Genomic DNA, 19803 nt, shown 5'->3' with positions numbered 1-19803 from the left:
ATGAAACCAACTGGTAACATGTGTCAAAGTGGTGAGACCAGTGAAACAAATGAATATTGCTGTTTTACACACGAACCTCAGAGTCATTTCCAGAGGCTTCGAGCGTGGAAACAAAACACCCCGCAGGTTCACTCGGACACGAACCGTCCTAGATCTGCAACAGCGTGCATAGCAACAAAGTAACTCCGACACAAGCCAATAGTCTCTCTGTGAGCAGGCAGGCGACAGAAAAGCATAGCAGCGAAAAGGAAACACACCCACCTCCCGAGTAACTGTGTGTCGCTGTCTCCTGTGACCACAGACAGGGCCGAGAGAAGGATGAGGAGGACGCTAACTTTGTCTCTGTCTTTCACTGTCCGCAGTAGCAGCAAACCTGCTGTCTGTCCTCTCTGCGCGCTGTCAAGTCTGGTGTAGCAGTAACACGGGGCACTTCCGGTCACAACTTCCAAAGTAAAAGCATGCCACAATGGCTGAAAATAAGAGCTCTCCACGTTTACTGTCCTCCTTAAAACCTTTGTAATGATATATATATATATATATATATATATATATATATATATATATATATATATATATATATGTATCATTGCAAAGATTTTATATATACATATATAAAATAAAAATTAAATATATATGAATAAATAAATAAATAAATTCATTGGAATTAAATAAATGAATCACAAAATAATATTTACATATATTATTTTGTGATATACAAAATAACACAAAATAATATATATATAAAAATAAGAAATAAATATATAAAAATAAATAAATTGTAATTAAATAAATGAATCACAAAATAACATATGTAAATATATATTATTTTGTGATTATAAAAAATAATATATATGTTGTTTTGTGATTAATTTAATTAAAATTAAATTATTTTGATTCATGTCATGTTGAATTTGTATTGATTCCTTTGCGTGTATGTATGCGCGCGCGTGTGCTCTTATTTTGAAGAAAAACTATACCCTTTTCCCATTCTACTCGTCGTGTTTCCGTTCAGCTTGTCACACTTAGTCAACCCATTGGGAACCGACGCAGCATTCCCTCTTATAGGCTTTGTCCCGCAGCCGCAGCCGAACACTCTCTTCTTGGCTCTTGGTTCTTGGAGGGAGTTCAGGGAATCACCTGGAATCACCTGGAAGGTGCAGTGTGTAACATTTAACGACATTTATTGTTTATTTACTGCATGTTGCAGCTGAATATCCCTCACCTTTAAAACCAACTATGTGGCCTTCAGTTAGTTTAGTTGGTCCATTGTGGGCTATTGTGAAAACATCGTGCTCCTTCATAGTTGACCTAAAACAATAGTCTACAATCATTTACACAATAATAATAAAATAATTGCATCTACATTTTACACACCATAAAATGGCACAATTTCTTATTCTTTAACAGGATTGTTTTAAATGTATTTTCATGTTGTCATACCATATATCACATTTTCATATTATTAAAACATAAATAAACATCCTCCTCCTCCTCCTACAGTAGGGAGTATTCCCCTCCATCCAAACGGCCTCATGAATGATTTAGTACTCGGATTCTCCAGGAACACAGCAGGACAGCTCATACTATGTAGAGACACTGGAATAATAATGTTTACATGATATCACAGTAACGTGTGATTTCTGTCCCGCGGTTTAATGAGATCACTTCTTAATGTGTATTGGAACAGACGATGTGTAAAAGTACGCACCCTGCTGGTGTGAGGAGGGAAGTGACAGACGTGAGTATTCATCAGTGCCAGGACATTTTATTCAATGTTTTGGAAAGTGAAAATGGTAAATCAACACCCCACTCTGCTCATTATGATGTATTTATCCTTAATACTTCAAAACTCATTCACCATTTGTAAAAACCTGCTTCACTATTCACTGTATTTGGATTATTTTCAATAGGAATCATATTTCTATTCAACACAATAGCATTTATTTGCTAATTTAAAGTCATTTAACCCAATAAAACATGTTAAAGTGATTGTTCAGGTTTAGGACGTGTTGTTATATGACACATACTGACACATAAGTCCGTGCTGACTAACCCCAATGAGACATATTTTATTAGGTGAGCCTGTTGTTAGTCACTAAAATCTTTTTTGTGTGTGTGTGTGTGTGTGTCTGCCTAAAGCCATGTTTTCAGATGAGGGTGAGCCTCCATGACTCAGCAAAGCGTATCACTGAGCTTCAAAAAAAACCAACAACCATTCCATTTACAATAAAAAATAAATGAAATATACGAAATAAAGTAAATCATTGTACCACAAAGAATTTTCACATTTCAATTTATTTTAAGTGTATTATGTGTGAACTAAAAAATAAACTCAGGGCTCAAGAAAACAGAATGTAATACACAACAGTGTTTACTAACTTTATTATTCTAATTTATTATTCTAATTTCTCACTACAAGGCACTTAGACAATGCTTTCACTGACTTCTAAATGTTAAATCATCAATCATGCTTTCTGTGGTAGAGCCTAATACGTATCTCAACAAAACAGCGTTTGCTGTAACTGGAGGTGTTTTGTAGACTGAGCTGACAGTTTTTCACTGTTACGGGTGTAAAATCACTCGTATTACAAATTGTGATTTTGTAAAATGTTCATTTGTAATACGTTTACAAAGTAAACACACAACTGTTGCTTGCTGCCTGCAACCAATAACGGGGGAAGCTGACAAGCTGTGGCTTTTTGAAATGGGGCAGAAATAATGCAGAGAATGCTGTGAAATGAATAAAAAAAGCTTGTTTTTGATCTACAGGTGTACTGTAGCATCATCCAACACACACTACAGCACCAAGATGTGGCTTATAATACTATTACTGGTGGAAATGACGTGTGCGTAATAAGAACAGATACGTGTTCAAGTATCTGCAACGGTGCTAAAATAATTTTTTATTTTTTTTAAATCATGATGATTAGATTGAAGATATAGACTGAATATAAGCGACCCTTATAACGCCCATGAGCGTACGTTATCCATCCAGACACGCCGTATTCTGACATCTTCACCGTTCTCAGGAGCTGCAGGGAGAATGGAAGGAGACACGTGGATGAAGTATACAGCCAGTTAAAAAAAATGACATCATAGATCTGTGATCTGAGAAACGCTCGACTGTGGAACATGATGTTTGTGTTGAACCTGTTGAAGTTGGACCTGTTGAGACTGGGGATGAGCGGAGCACCCGGCAGCTGGCCTGGTCTGATGGGCTTGGCTGTGTCGGAATCAGGGGAAACACACGTCACACAAAGAGCAAAAGTATTCTGGTCACAGAAACATGTTTTTCCTAGAGCTGAAACAATTAATCGATTACTCAATTAATCGACAACTATTTTGATAATTGATGAATCTGTTTGAAGCTTTTTTCATGATTAAAACAACATTTCCCATTGTTTAAGCTTCTTAAATGTGAGTATTTTCTTCATTTGTTTGCTCTGGATAACAAAGAAATTATTAAACGTGAATCATTTTGGTTTGTGGACAAAACAAGACATTTGAGAACATCATCATTTCCAGGTTTGACGAACACCGATCAACATTTTTGAAGGTTTTCTAATATTTTATGGACCAAAAGATTAATAGAGAAAATAATCGACAGATTCATCGATTATGAAAATAATCGTTAGTTGCAGCAGTTTATTTTCATAACCGATTAATCCGTCGATTACTTTCTCGATTAATCGATGAATCGTTTGGTTGATCAGTATTTGGTTTCTTTCTTGAGTTTTAAAAAAAGAAGAATTTGGGTCCACATTAATAATTCCTAATAATACACAGATGTATTGTGCAGCTCATTTATTTTGAGTTTGAGCTAAAATGAAAATACCATGCACATTGTTTTCTTTTTTTGGAGCGAGCAGTGAGAAGAAAAAAATGTAGTAACCATGGCAACAGCTGCAAACTGCAGACAGGGTAACAAATTGCACTTAACTTTGTTTACAGTGGATGATATAAGTCACTATGAAAACACAAACTGACATTTCTAACGTTCTCTTTGCGTAAAGATCACACAGATTAGAGAAATGATGTATTATTAATGTATGTCATATACAAATCAAAGTGAATTGGATTTAATTGAACATTTAATTATGGGGAACAAAAAGAAAGTCCGCATCATGTAAATAATTACATTACAATGAACAACATTAAGTTCATTTTAAGGTGAACTCACGTTGCACTGTTAGGATGAGGTTAGGATTAGGGTTAGGCCATGGTTAAGGTTAGCGTAAGTCTCCGGGAAATGAATGTATGTCACGGAAACCAGACTTTGTTTGTCTACTTGAATTTATATTTTGGTGAGGTCCCAAAAAATTAAACCACAACTTTAAAGTGCTTTTTCAGGGTCAGAACTGGCTTTAGGGTTAGGGTAAAGGTTTAGGTTAGGCACTTAAGGGGCTGTGTGTGTGTGTGTGTGTGTGTGTGTGTGTGTGTGTGTGTGTGTGTGTGTGTGCGTGTGGACTAACCTATCTGCGCTGAGGCTCTCCTGCCCATGTTTTTGGGCTTGACCGTGTCCTTAATGCGCTCGACCTCCTGTTGATAGCGTTTTTGGTCGCGGGCTGCATTCTCTTTGGCCTCCTTCAGCGCAGCCTCCAGGGCTTTGACCCGTTCTGCCGTGGCCCGCAGACGTTTCTCCATCTTTGGAATCTCACAGCGAAGGTCCGCGTTGTCGTGCACCAGCTTCAGAGTGAGAGCGAGACCACAGGATGAGCATGACACTGATGAGCTTCGTGTTTAACTCGGTGTTTTACACACGTTCACCTGCTTGTGGACTTTAGTGAGCTGCTGGAGGTTGTTCTCCAGGAAACATATCTTCTGTTTCTGGGCAGTGGTAATCTCCAGTTCTTCTGAATCTCTCTTAGCATTCTGCTCAAATACAGCAAAAAATAAAAAGCATTTTTTATTTATTTTTTTGTTAAATTTGCAGATCACGTGGAATGAAAATGACACAAAACAAAACATACTTGAATAATAACGATGAGTTTGGATATTGCAACTGCTAATAAAGGCAACACGGTGTCTAAAAAAAGAAAGTTACCAAAAAGAATCCTTTGAACCTCATTTATGTTTAAATAAGAGCCAGGCTGCAGATTTGGGATTTTAAAAAACACCACCAAACATTATCTGTGCCTGCCAGTAAAATCTGGGTCTTTGATCATCTCATCAAGCTTCAGCCCGAGGACTGGATTAACGCACGGCACCAGGGACCTCGGTCCCTAACTCACAGCAGCTACCTTTGAAAAAGTCTGATGGCCTACTTATTGCTGTCACTTTCTGTTGTGCTCCCTGGATTCATTAAAATTTCATTATGTGCAAATGAAACGGGGCACAGTGAGTGAGTGAGCGAGTGAGTGAGTGAGTGCCTGGTCGTCTCGTTCCAGGTAAAAGCCACGACTGGAGCAAACAAAGCACATGTGATATAATAACAGATTAAATCTGACAAGAAGACCCGGGTTCTTCTGCATGGAGTCTGCATGCTCTCCCCGTGTGTGTGTGTGTGTGTGTGTGTGGCTGAGATTGGAGGATAAAGTAGTAGAAGATGGATGGATGGATGGACATGTGACCTTTTTGACTCTGGTAGATAAGTCTTGGACAAAAAGCCTCCTCAGGTTGTGAAGTGTCTGCAGCTCCCGAGTCTGTGTGGAAAAATAAACCCACAATGGTGATGAATAACATCTCAATGCTCTTATTTCCACAAATAAAAACATAATTCTATCATCTACAATCCTACAGTTATTCTACACTGTTTAACAGCACGATGACCCGCGGTGGTTGCAGTGAAGTGAATTGCTATTCATCATCGTCATCATCATCGTCATCATCATCGTCATCATCATCAGGAACAGTTTTGTTAGAATGAACTTCAGTTTAGGGCTGGGTTAGGCTTTTAGTTGTAATCGTAAATGATATGAGTAAGGAGCAAGGAAATGCTGTTTTATGTGTTTTAGTGTTGGACCCCCTCTAAAATGAGATGGTTCATCCCAAGGGGATGATACATTTCTAAGAAAAAAAAGTACTTTTTCACTTTTCAGTATGAACACTGTAACATTGTGCTGCTTAGTATTTTTTTTGTGAATTTTCCCTTTCACTTATGAATGAAAATGCCAATAACTGACCAAAGTCTCCTCCAGTCCCTTCAGGTCCTGTCTGGCCTGCTCCTGTTTGTCCAGCAACATCCTGCAGCAGAGATGTTAAAAGACGTTAGAGTATAATGAGGTAAACAACACATTTTTCGTTGTGTTTTTTGTTTTACAGCGGTATTACGTGAGCTCCTGCAGCTGACGGTTCTTGTCCTGGTCGGCAGCTTTGAGCTTCTCGTGCTCCACTCTCAGCCTCTCCTGCTCCAACATGATCTCCTGGTTCAGACTGCACAGACGTCAGCAACAGAGTTACACGTGCAGTTAAATGCTCTGTATTTATATTATTTATGATGACCACTCAAAGCTGCTTTACACTACAGTTTTGCCATTCACCCATTCACTCATCTCTCACACGCCGTCAGGAGCAACGTGGGTGCATTTATGGAGAGCAACACTGTATGACGTGGTGTCTTACTCCTGCAGCTCTGTGATCAGCTTGTCCTTGGTATCGAGCTCATCTCTTAGGCTGCTGATCTGCCTCTGATGAGTCTCTCTCTGGGACTGGATCTGCTTCTCCACAGCTTCCTGAGGAAACATCGGCGGCAGAATGAATTGCGAGAGTGAGTTTGCGTTTCAAAAACACACTTTATAATTGTTATGGTCCGCCCCAAATGTCTCTGCTCATCATGGATAAGGTTGTGGAGGCAGTAAGGAGGGTATATCCACAAGTGTCAGGGATGAGGACACATGGGATTTCAAATTCCTCCAGCAGGTTCTGGTTATATCTAGGGGTTTCCCTACAGGAGGTAACTGGACCTCCTTACCTGGGTGGTTTTTAAAGCAAAGGGGCAGTGGCTCAACTTTGCGCTCCTTCTGAACGTCGGAGCTTTTCTTCCAGTGCTGGTAATCTAGTTAAACACAACTAGAAACTAAGGCTGCAGCAACTTCAAAGTAATGTCAGCTACTCCCAGGTTTTGGTTGCTTAGTAACAACTGACCCAACAAGAGAGCAACCAGCAAGATCCTTGGTTAAAAAACACTTCAGATGTTTTCCACACATTTTTAACCAGTTTATGGGAAGGGCCCCTAGCTATGGCTCAGTCCTCCGCTCTCATTAACAAGATGACTCGATGCAAGATGTACCTTGACTTGACTGGTGGACTGAACCTCATTCTCCTTCTCCATTGTGTTTACTTTCTCTGCAAGAAGACAAAAACAATATCCAGTTTGAAACTTGGAACTCTAAAGACGAAAAGTTACTCGCTATACTGTTGGTGGCATGTAAAAAAACCTGTTACAATAAATTGGTTAAAAGCAGACCTTGAAGAAGGGTTTAACATTATTCACTAGATTTATATAATGGAAAAGCTGACGTTTTCTCTCAGAGTAAAGACACGTATTGCAGGATTTGGACGAGATGGACTAGACTTGACATGAAACTCTACTCTGATAACTTGCCCTCTCTTGTCTCATGTCTTTTTTCTCAATATGATACCGGATGATAAGGAAACTCCAGGAAAATATGTAAACTGTAAACATGTAAATGTTCACCACAAGTAAACGTGGATAAGTGGATAATTATTAACTGCATATTACACATATTGTGTATATGCATTAAATGGGCAACAGGAAAGCCCAATTTGTACTGGGGTTCCATAGTTGTATAAATGCATAACTGTAGCAGATGGGTGTATGACGCACAGTGAGCTGTGCTCACCTTGGGCTTTGATCCTGACTATTTCCTCACTGAGAGAGTCCACGTTTTCTTCCAGCTGTCGTTTCTTCTGCTCCACAGTCAGGACACAGTCTGTCAGGGACTTGATTTTGGCTTCATGCTGGACACCCACATGTGAAAGAGAGCGACGCACAGATAATCATTAAGAGTTAACACAGAACGCACACTTACCTTTAAACCCACAGTGAAAACTGTTGGACCTGCAGAAAGCAATCGGCTTGTTAAGCCGCCATTTCATTGACAACAAGTGATTTAGTACTATTTAGTGAGATGGCACATTTGTCACCATGGTGACAGTATCGATGTTGGCAGAGGCAGCAGTAAGGCAGTCGTTACCTGGGAGATGCGGAGTCGGCAAGCCGCCAGCTCCCGCTCCATCTCAGCCATATTCTGGACGCTCTCGGCCTGGGAGCTCTCCAGCTGTTTGCTGCGCTTCACCATCGTCTTCACCTCAGACTTCATCTTACTAATGTAGAGCCGGGCCACAGTGAACTCTTCATCAATTAGACCACTGCTATCTTGTTGCTGAGGGGTGAGGAAAACACACGTGCTAGGCCCACATTCATAACAATAATAATAATAATAATAGCATTATTATTGGTATTGTTGTTATTATTATTATTATTGTTATTATTGTTAGTAATAATAACAACAACAACAACAACAACAATAATAATAATAATAATAATAATAATGAGGCAGATAAAACAAACATTTAATTAATTTGTGTAATACTGTATGTCTGCAACTTCAGATAAGAAATGTCCAGACCAGAGCATGTAAGGAGTTTTGGATCATGTCGCAAACCACAGTAAACTGAAATCATGCAGGTGTTTTAACTACTTTGGCAAACAAGTTGGAATCAGTGAGTGAAATCCATCGAGTGGGTAATCTCAAGACTGGTCACCTTAATGTCATTGCTTCCGACTGCGATGCCGATCTCAGCTAGGTCTTTGAGTAACGATGACATCATCTCAGTGACCCTCTTCTTCTGGTGGTTGGTCATTTCCTTCAGCTTCTGCAGCTCAGAGTCAATGGAGGCCAAGGAGCTCTGTTGTTAGTAACATAAACTTTACAGAGTGACTATGGATGTTCAGTGTAATCACTTTCACTGTATTCAGATGAGTGAAATGGTACCGATTTCTGGTTCAGCTCTTCACTGAGGGCTTCAAACTCTTTTGTTTTGTCCTCCACTTCTTGACTCTTCTGATCATAGTTGACGGCCAGCTCCTCCAGGGCCTGCAGCACCTCCTTCACCTCCTCCTTGGAGGCTTCATTCTCTGCTAGAAGCCTGTTGAGCTCTGTCTGAAGGGTGTCATGATCACACCGGGAGGAATTCAAGAGCTGTGGGTAAGGACCAAGGTAAGTTATGTTCAGTTTAGTTTATTCAATAAAAGGCAGATGTGCTGAAAGTATGATAAGAGCATCATACAAATCCTCCCCCCCCCTTTTTTTTATATCCAAATGTTTTCTTCATTTTTTCTTAATTTATTAAATGTTAGGGTTCCTGTGCTTGCTGAGGGTGAGTTATAGTCTGACCTCAGCTGTAGGGCTACTAATGGTCCATTTTCAGCAGTTAGCCTGGGATCTATGGTAACAGGAATGGATTCAGAGCTGAGGCACATAGGGAGAGTTGGCAGGGGAGGGAATCGAAGAGGAAAGGAGAGAGGAAGTGCAATGTCACCTCCTCCTGGTCCAACATCTGCTCCTTCAGCTTCTCCAGCAACTGAGACTGCTGGTTGATCTCATCATCCTGGAGGAGTAGAGGGGAGAGGTGGGCGGAAGGAGAGAGGGAAAGACAAATATAGTCACTCAACCATTGTCACTGCAACCAACACAAACCTACGCCATCTGCTGGTTCAAAGAAAAACAACATGAACGCAGGAAAGAGCCACACCTTTTTATTCTTATTATTATTTAATTATAGATATTGTGATTATCATTATGATTATTAATAATCATAATAACAACAATAATAATAATATTTCACATGTACTGCTACGTGGATCAATGTATTTTACGTGCAATATTCTAACACACTGTTGCCATGATTTGCAAATGTGAAACAATATATTACTGTTTATTAGATTTATGATACATACTGTAATACCAAGTCTGATCTCACAGACTTGGTATGTCTTGCTATAATCAACTTTCATTCTTTTTTAATTAGTGATCACTGACATGATCCGAGCAACCAAACATCACATGTGTGTCTGTACACTGCCACAGGAGAAGCAAGCATGATGTGCATTTACCAACATATGCTGTAGGCACTTACTCACCTTTTCATCCAGTTCTTTGTACAGTTTAGCCATTTCTGCTGCACACTTCTCTTTCTCAGCACCTGTGAGTTTGACCCCGGTCAGACTGCTGGGGGCTGCTGTAGGTGCTGCTTTATCGTTGTTGAGTGCACTGTCCAAAGCTTGCACCTCTGCTTTGGCCTTCTCCTTATCAAACTGTTCCTCCACTGGCACACTGTCTCCTGCAAGGGGGTAAAAAAGGGGAAAAAGAGAAGATGACGACCGTTCTCTGTTCATTCTTCAGTGTTACAAAGCGTCTGATCATTGTGTGAGCTGTTGAGTTTCACTTTCTTTATATAATATTGAGTGTTACAAAGCGTCTGATCATTGTGTGAGCTGTTGAGTTTCACTTTCTTTATATAATATTGGAGATCACTACATTGCTTTCAATTAAAAAAAATATTTTTGCTGCCCCGATTAGAACGGTAATCTCAGTTTCTAAAAATCTGCAGTTATGCTAAATATACACAAAGTCTCAGTAAGCATCTATCAGGTCGTAGACATTACGTGCTACAGCTAAACGATGGCGTGTGCCTCGTCATCACCATTCCTCCAGCGGTTGAGCTCGTTTTCCAGCCAGGTAACAGTGCATCTCAGGGTTTTGTTCTTCTCCTTCTCTCTCGTCCACTTGTTCTTCCACTGCTCTGCAGTCAGCTCCACATTCAGAGTCACTGTGTTCTTTATTGTCTTTGCCCTGATGAAACACAGAAAGGTGAGAAAAATGCACCAATCAGATTTGTGTCCATAACCCAACTAATGACTGATCAATGAGAGGAGATATATATATATATATATATATATATATATATACATATACATATACATATATATACACACACGTTTGTGTGTGTGTGTGCACCTTTGTCCAAACTGCAGCGTAGACTTGGTCTCAGCATCATTGAAGGAGGACGGTGAGCAGCAGATGACCATGGTGGTCCGACAGTTCCCTCCTAAGGAGTCCTGCAGGATCCTGGTCATTTTACTGTCTCTGTACGGTATATGAGCCTGACAGACGACATGGGTACATTATCATACACAAACGAACCATATTGCGTTTACAGCCTTGAATATTCATTCTATTTTATTGCACATAGTACACAGGCAGTGTAGGCCAGGGGCGGGTGGAGCAACAAGCACTATTCCTGTCAAACAACTGAACCTCTGAGTTGTTCTTAAAATGAATGATGGAAATGGAGACGTAAACAGATTCTTTTTTTTGGTTTGTTTTCATTATCCAAACATTAGACACTGTAAAATTCCGATAACACTGCCGATAACACAGGTGATGGCTGTCTCACCGAACCCTCTGCCAGAGCCGAGATGACAATTCCCAGTGAAGACAGAGACTTGTTTATCATCTTGGCTTCATCCAGCACCGTGCCTTCTGCTCCAGTTTTACCCACCTTTGAAAACACAAACACAAGCGGGAGAGATTCCATAACGATGCTAGATCCAGACAGTCACAGAATTATTGTACAACGTATACAACTGAGAGACATACTTTTTCACTCCCTGCCAGATCGACCAGGTACAGTTTGCCGGTCATTTTCTGTTCAGTTTGAGTGTTTTCCTGCTTGATGTGGATGAGGAAGATGCTGTGACTTCTGGAACTGTGCTCATTCATGTCTGAGACACGCAGACACACACACACACACACACACACACACATTTACTTGTGCATTAACAATTGTGTTAACTGATCATTATGACACTATTGTGTGATGTTAATATAGGATATGGGATATGCCCCTTGAGTGATAATTATACATCTGTCTACGTCATATATTTACTATACTTACTGTACTATAGTATACATAGTTACAAATTTAGGACAGCTTTTAGGTATTCATCAATTAATTCATTTGCAAACTCTTTTTTAACTAATTAATCTCACATTTTGAAATGTGTTGATCTATGTATATAGTGTATATACTATGCCTGAATTCACTTCTGCTGCATGTTCTAGTCACATATCTGGTTATGTGTTGAGCACAGTTATCTCTGGTTGCAGTCAGGAGACACAGTGGGACTGAACTCATGAGGGGCGGCAGCACTGAAGGCCCTCAGTGTATGAACTCACTTGTGACGGCCACGTGTCTGTTGTTTTTGCCTTCGTCGATGGCGTCCATGACCTCGTCAGGACTGCACACAAAACGCTCAGTACACCCCTGAGGACACATCACAAGGAAACGCTGTGTTAAACGGGCCCACGGGCGGATCACTTCACAGAGAAGTCATTAAAAGAGGAGACTTTACATATTTTATCAAAGGAAAAGTGGGATTCTCTCATTATTTGTTTGTTTTTTTATTTTATTATACACTTTGGACTGAGAGGACTGTAACACGGAGACAGATGAGGAGTGTGTCATTGTTTCCATGTGTCCTCCCTGATGTCATCTGTAGCTAATGCATTACAAGCAGCAGGGACTAACTTGTGACTGGTACTATGGAACCAAAACAATGTTGCACCAAAAAATAAAAGTGCTCATCATGACATCAAATCTCCACATGTGTCTCACCTTGACAAATGGCACTCTGTTTTTATCCTCATGTACAGAAAGGTTGACCTTTGTTACTGTGGGCAAAAAGAAAATCATAATTACAGCAATCGATTCCGTTTGTATTGGGGGTCTGAATAATAAAAAATGTTTACCTACCATCCAATAGGTCCCGGATTTTGTCTAGATAAATTTCAAAATAGGAAACCTGTAAAGCAAAAGCCTCTAATGAGACTTAACCAACATTTGCTGTCACACCAAAGCATCTGAGTGAGTGCCAGAAAGAAAACATACTTTGATATGAAACTCCAGGTTCTCATCCATGGAATAAATGTGGTTGAAAATGTCTTCAACAATTCTGGGAATGATTCCCATCATGTCTGGGTCATGGAGTTTTCCCTGTAGGAGGCAATTTTGAGAAAAACATATAGTAAAACTACGACGAATCCGAAGCACTGGGTATTTTAATAGTGGCAAACGCATCCATGTTACCTCCATTGTGTGTGTTTTGCCTGAAGAGGTCTGCCCGTAGGCAAATATTGTCCCATTGTACCCTTCCAGGACATCTGTACAGATCAAGACAAATCAAAGACATCCAGAATTTAGCTGCAGGGTTTAAGAGAATGAGCAGAACTTCTGACAGGTATGCTCTCAAGCACATGGTCCTATGCATTAAGAGCATATCCAAACCTATTTTGTTAGTGAAGTGGGGAAAAAAACCTCACAGCAGCAGCTACACTGTCCAAGGGGTTGTACTACTCTTAGCTAATCTGGGTGTCATCTGCCGTTATCTTTACAGCCAGGTGTTCAACAGCTCAGTGGATTGAGAATTAGGTTTAAAAGCTTCACTGTGAAAGTGAAAGCAATCCTCCTCCTCCTCACATACAAAGCCCTTAATGATCAGGCTCCATCACACCATAAAGAACTTGTTTTACCATATCATCCCAACAGATCGCTTCGGTCCCAAAAGGCGGGGCTTACTTGTGGTTCACAGTGTCTATGAGAGTAGAATGGGAGGCAGACTATTGCCGTTGGCTAGTACTAATTTATTTTGGTATTGTTCGCAACGACAGAACCAGCTGAAACAATTAACAATTAATCGATAATTCGATTATTAATCGATCAATAAATGAATTGACAACTATTTTGATAATCAACTAATCGGTTTGAAGCTTTTTTCATGATTAAAATAATATTTCCAATTGTTTAAGCGTCTAAAATGTGAATAATTTCTTAATTTCTTTGCTCTGGATAACAAAGAAATCATCAAAAGTTAATCATTTTGGTTTGTGGACAAAACAAGACATTTGAAAACATCATCATTTCCAGGTTTGACGAACACCGATCAACATTTTTTAAAGTTTTCTGATATTTTATGGACCAAACGATTGAGAAAATAATCAACAGATCAAACGATTATGAAAATAATCGCTAGCTGGAGCTCTAGAAAGAACATATTACTAATTGTTCGGTGGAGGACCGTGAACATACATGCTGTTCGCTTACCTGTTGTGACGTTTTCTGACCCGAAACTGCGCATGTATTCTTGTATACAATGAAAGGGTCTATAGGCCTAAAGGGCCGGGGGAACTCCTGTGGGGCACTCAGGGCATGAATATAACTTTATCACATGACATGTTGTTTAAATTTGCAATTTAAACATTATTAGTGTGGGGTGGTAAAATGACACCTAAATTAGACTTAGTGCCTGGTATTAAATAGGCCCTTAAGCCTGTATTCCATTATAAAAAACTTACCTCTGACAATTTTCTGAGCCACAGCTTCATAGAATTCAACCTGAGTCGTGTTGGACTGGAATACATGATCAAAGTAGTAAGGTTTACCCTGTGGAGATAGATGAGGAGGCAAAAATAAGAAGTGTCAAGAATTTCAACAAACTCCACTTCATGTTATCATTTCTACATGGCAGGTTAATGAGAACAGAAGGTTAATCATATGCAAGATTTACATGTATAGTACACTTAAGGTCTCTTAGATTGTTAATGGATATTCTTACATAAAGATGAAATACAGGTGAAAAGATACACACAGAGTTCTACATCGGGCTTTATCAAAGGACTCATTTTGTTACCCTTTTGTCACTTACTGGCATCTGGCGTCTACTGCAACACATGTGGAACCACACGAGAGTTGTCAGCTGTGTGTTCAACATCATCATCATCATCATTATTACCTTTTTTTGTTCAATTTTTAGAATGAATATTATAGGAGCAATTTCCCCCCTTAATTATATCTATTGGCTTAGCTATTAAGATTTTTATTTTTTATTATTAGCCTTCCATTTCTCAACAAATGTGTCTTCAGCCACTGCAACTGTCTCCAACACTTGGTGTCAGCCATGGAGGTCAGTGGTGTGTAGGTCACTCTCATAGTGTGAAATAAACTATTCTATATTTCAACTAACTAATGAATAAATCAAACAATAAGCAAATGTCATTATGTGGCAGTCTCAGTCTCTCTATATTAACCACTTTTAAATTACTAGCAAGTGGACTGAAGTTAACTATCAAAATACATACGAAGGATGAGACATACCTAATAAAATACTACACAGGCAAAACAACCCAGATTTCTATTTTGCAAACAGGTGAGTTATATTATTGCGTGGGCCCAATCTAATGCTGTATTAGATATGATTTGCACTGGCATAAGAGACACAGTTCTCAGTAATACATGTGAAGCCACTGATCATCATGATTTGGAGTCAGTAGCTTTAACAAAGCAGCCTTTCATCCTTCTCATTTTCAATGGTCACAAACATCAGAGGTTTTAGTTTCCCAAGACTAACTCCACTTATCTTTAGCTGCATCCATAACAGTCACCAGCAAAATGTATATATAATAATGTCCCTTATGTCCTATAAGAAGGCCTGACCTCATTCACATACAATTTTCTGGGAAAGAATGGTGAACATCTTCACTGTCTCATTTTTATGGGATAGTGGAATCAGTATACCACTAGAAACCATATTGTATATTTAGAATTTTCTTTAAAGATAAATACTCAAGTGAAGTCTCATCTCCTGTCTCATTTAATGTGTTTTTATTTTAGTCCAGAGGGCTGTTCTCAGTTGTGCAGATCTCTAGCTGGAGTGTCCTTGGTGAAACCAGAATGCACAAACTTTTATCTTTCAGTTGCTGCCTCTCTTTTGGGGTCACCCCATATTTGATTTACAGATGCCCCTCCTGACACAAACCTCGCATTCATCTAGGCTTGGGACCGGCACTACTGAGTACACTAGATGGATCAATAAGGAGAAAGGGAGGATTGGGTACTCAGGAGTACCCCCTTGACGGTCAGGATTCAAACCAGCAACCAGCCAAGTTCCCTTTCAACTAGGCCATGGGATGCCCAGCATACACCCTGAAACTAAGGACGCAGCCATCACTCTGCCATTTTAATCTGCCTCGCCATATTAGCCACAGGAGCATTATTGTAACATTATGCCAACACAATTGCATGCAAATGTAATATTGTCTGCACATTTAACCAGTACTAGAACTTCAGTGGATTACACTTGCAACAGATGTGACAAACCAACACTTTTATCTAAGCTCATACTCTATCCAGTATCCTTTAATGGGCTGCTCACATTCAAGAGGACAATAATGTTGTTCATTTGTGAAATGCTCATTGTCTCCATCTTTTTCTGTTTTCCTCTCTGTACATGTGACATGTGAAGACGGACGGTGTCACTTGCTGTACAGACTGTGCGGCCCTCCGAGGCAAATCCTGTTTGTGATTTTGGGCTATATTAATAACATTTATTTGACTTGACAAGAGAAGTTGGTGCGGAAAATTGCAAAAGACACCCCGACAGGCTTCATTACGCACGGTTTTACCAACCCTCCAAAAGACATCAGTATCATGAGCAACAGCTCAATGAAGATTTACCAGTACATTAAATGTGTTCAACCTTATTTTGGAAAAAACAACGATGAGAAACCTTCAATAAAACTCTGCATAGTCTGGCAGTATAACACATTATTTAAATGAAGTGAAGTGACAAAAAACTAGTTTGGAACCTAGGCTGAGAACAACATAATAATAATAACAACGATAATAATAATAATAATAATAATAATAATGATAATAATAATAATAATAACAATAAATAAAAATCCATTATAATTCAAAAAGAAATTTTACATTCTGCAACAACTGCGACACTAAATAACAAGTGCTGTGAGTGGGCCGCTACACATACTGTACCCCTGTCCTCTACCTGTCGGTAAGCGCCGCAAACTCACCGCGATGTGAACACAGTCATGCCCATTAAACTTCGGGATGTACTTGTCTCCTCGGGCCACCTCCGAGCTGTTAAGCGGCCTGAAACGACACACCACCTTGATGCTACACTGCGCCGGGTCCGCCATCTCCGCAGCCGTGTATGGATGGAGCGCAACAGTCACATAGAGTGGAGCAGCAGGCAGCCACAGGCAGGACGCGCCCCTCACTCACACGGATGCTGCCGCGGCTCTTTACTAAGTTCTCATGAAGAGTTCACACTGATACATATAACACAGTTTTCGATTATTTACTTACACTGTGTAATGGACAGCGGTTTACAAGCTAGAATAATATACTGGTGGATTATGGAGAGGAATGACTTGGCCAGAGATAAACACTGGTTTTAGTGTCTGTAAAAGGAAATTACATGCAGCACATGATTCCTTTGTCTAGTCACACTGATAGAATCTGCTGGAGAAATCGGAACTATTTATACTGTATAGTCATGTTGTATTCTTATGATCATTTAGTTCATGGTTAGGGCTGATAGTAAGTGATCAGCTATAACTTTAAAACCAGTCACTGTTGTGGCTCAGCGAGTGTCAGTGACCTGCTTGAGAGTTCTTTTTGAACCATTAATGTCTTAATGATTTGTAGGTTCAGTTATTCTCCATATATTTGTGATTATAGGCTGAACATCAGAGAGCTGCCTGTTTCATTTCCCATGGTAGTGGAAGCTTCAATCGAATTAAGCCATTACTTTCAGCATTGCCAGTATTACAGGTAACAGTACATATGGAATTTCTTTTTTTTTTTCTTGGAACATTCATTTCTCAAGTGTCACCACTTCTGCCCAGGATTTATAAAGACAAATACCACGGGACCAAATACTAAACTATATGTATTTGCATTTGAACTTGGTCAAATAATCTAAATTACACATATGAATCAATGTAATTTATTTCCTTTACTGAAACATCAGCACGTTGTTCTTGTCCATAATGAATACCCCAATCACACATTAACAGTGGAGGCAGTATGGTGGAATTATGTGAATCCTGAGGCTGAAAAGTTGGGTGTCAAAACATCTAAGAATAAACAACAATAGGGGCTATGTATTTTAATTGTACATGTAATCTCATGTTTATTTTAATGATGTGCACCATGCTTGCTAATGTAAATGTAACCCACACTCTGGGAAGCAGATAATTAGATCATTGATGGCGACGAGACAGTTTATTCTCCTTAAGCACCACCGCAGTAACCTCGACAACATGCGCTGGACATTGAACGCTACACCACACAGGTCACGTCACCTAGCGCCCGGGAGCTAACATAATTAGCAACCACAAAAAAACAAAGCGCCACAGAACTTGCTCGGATTAACATAATCTAAAATATATTCTCCCGTCTCACACTACTACAACACAGAGAACGTAACATCTCCCACAAAAGAAGAATATAATTTAAGGAGCAACATTCACCGTGACCTGTCTGTAGCGTTAACGGCGTACATTGAACGCATAAGCACAGTACGCCACACAGGGCACGTTAGCATCAGCTAGCGCCCGGGAGCTAACATAATTAGCAACCATAAATCAAAACAAAGCGCCACAGAGCTTGCTCAGAATAACATAATCCAAAATATATCATCCCGTCTCACACTACTACTACAACACAGACAACGTAAAGTTTAAGCAGCATTTTCCACAAAAGAACAATATAATTTAAGGAGCAACATTCACCGTGACCTACCTGTAATCGTACATTGAACGCAACACGGCGTCAATTCTACGGGCAGTGGGAATGGACAAATAATACAAAAGATAAATAGTGAATCCTCTGAACGTAACAATGCACAACATCTGGAAATGGGTCATCATTGTTTAGAAGCCTTGAACTTCTGCATTTTGGGAAGCTCTGGGCCCAGTGCCGGACTGTGGCTTAGGCAAATGCTAAGGGCACCGCCATCTAGGGGGGCCAACAAAGGGGGGGGAGAAAAAAAAGTGGTGACTTTCAATATTTTTTTACTTAAACTATTAGGTGCTATTATTTCTGACAATGAAAAAAATTCGTAATTATTGGTTAGCTAACGTTTGCTCGACTTGTAACAGTCAGTCAAATACTATCTCTTTCACACACATTTATATATAAGAGGTGTAAGCCTTGTTGTTTGTTGTGTTTCCCATATGTTATATTATACTGCAGTTGACTGCTTCATTGCATTCTGCTAATTTTTCTGTAATTAATCTAATTTGTATGTCAGAAGAAATGGCATTGTATCCTAAAATCCACCTAAAATCTTGCCTGGGGAACCAAATTGGTTAGGGCCGGGCCTGGCTCTGGCCTCCCAAATACAATGTAGTTTGCATTTATGTTGATCGTGTAGGATTTAGTGTCATCTAGTGGTAAAAGGGTATATTGCAACCAGCAAGATCTCTGAATTCCATCAAGTTATTTGATTTAACCCATCTGCTCATCTCCCGTCTCCGGGGAAGCCCCCCGTCCCAGGGCCCTAGCGGGTACTGGGTGTGGGGGACCTGGGCCTCTGCGATCTGTCTCTCCAGCCCTGTGCGACTGCTGGGCATCCTAGATGTCTGGCTCCTCATCGGTCTGCTGCTGGGAGGTGGCCGGACATTGGCTCAGTCCTCCAAGTACATCTAATGACAATCTCTGCACATATATACAGATATGCATGCACACAAAAGCCAAACATTCCTAAATGTGAGGGGTAAAGAGTCAAAAATATTCATGTCAATATACACAAATCTAAACTGAACGTCTGAAAAGCAGTTTTGAAGTAAAACAATTTAATTCCTGATGATCTTCAGATGAAATATTTTTGCCAAGCACCTGCTCTGGTTGGAATATCAAACCCTCTTGCTATATTCTGTATATGAGGCAGATGGCAATGAATTTATCAGAGCATTA

General features: G+C 39.8%; 2 protein-coding genes across 8 annotated transcripts in view; both read right to left on the bottom strand.

The window, feature by feature from the left end:
• arhgap12b (Rho GTPase activating protein 12b) overlaps positions 1-395 on the bottom strand; it is a 35420-nt gene extending 35025 nt beyond the window's left edge. For 3 of the 5 annotated variants that reach the window (XM_044022862.1, XM_044022866.1, XM_044022876.1), the window contains exon 1: positions 262-394. The gene's annotated coding sequence lies outside the window, so the exon portion shown is untranslated. Of the gene's footprint in view, positions 1-261 lie in introns of all 5 variants that reach the window. The other 2 variants (XM_044022860.1, XM_044022861.1) reach the window with 1 other exon arrangement.
• A 2507-nt stretch (positions 396-2902) lies between these two features.
• Positions 2903-17283, bottom strand: LOC122767482 (kinesin-1 heavy chain-like). Of its 3 annotated transcripts, none has more exons than XM_044022858.1 (26): positions 16893-17282; positions 14379-14466; positions 13114-13187; positions 12916-13020; positions 12781-12829; positions 12643-12698; positions 12204-12291; positions 11625-11749; positions 11422-11526; positions 10983-11128; positions 10669-10817; positions 10106-10305; positions 9505-9573; positions 8958-9164; positions 8728-8871; positions 8157-8345; positions 7803-7920; positions 7229-7284; positions 6562-6671; positions 6271-6372; positions 6123-6183; positions 5571-5642; positions 4768-4872; positions 4473-4686; positions 3166-3223; positions 2903-3032 (listed from the first exon to the last, which is right to left on the bottom strand). In XM_044022858.1, the coding sequence occupies exons 1-26, from the start codon at positions 17016-17018 to the stop codon at positions 3026-3028; spliced, it is 2823 nt and encodes a 940-aa protein (XP_043878793.1). In that variant the 5' UTR covers positions 17019-17282; the 3' UTR covers positions 2903-3025. The 3 variants fall into 3 exon arrangements, with proteins under 3 accessions (XP_043878793.1, XP_043878791.1, XP_043878792.1); XM_044022857.1 differs by having other exon boundaries at positions 2966-3032; positions 3151-3223; XM_044022856.1 differs by having other exon boundaries at positions 2903-3223; positions 16893-17283.
• Positions 17284-19803: the final 2520 nt, after the last annotated feature.

The sequence above is a fragment of the Solea senegalensis genome, linkage group LG1 (genome assembly GCF_019176455.1).
Source record: "Solea senegalensis isolate Sse05_10M linkage group LG1, IFAPA_SoseM_1, whole genome shotgun sequence".
NCBI classification, from domain to species: domain Eukaryota; kingdom Metazoa; phylum Chordata; class Actinopteri; order Pleuronectiformes; family Soleidae; genus Solea; species Solea senegalensis.
Note: the sequence above shows the minus strand (reverse complement) of the source record. Positions and strands in the feature narration are given on the sequence as shown.

Excerpts from the sequence above, each read along its gene's own strand:
- LOC122767482 (XM_044022856.1), bottom strand. The coding sequence starts at position 17,018 with ATGGCGGACCCGGCGCAGTGTAGCATCAAGGTGGTGTGTCGTTTCAGG. Across the intron at positions 9,165-9,504 it reads AGATGTTGGACCAGGAGGAG|CTCTTGAATTCCTCCCGGTG; the intron begins GTGACATTGCAC and ends CCTTACCCACAG. Across the intron at positions 7,921-8,156 it reads GCCGACTCCGCATCTCCCAG|CATGAAGCCAAAATCAAGTC; the intron begins GTAACGACTGCC and ends GTGGGTGTCCAG.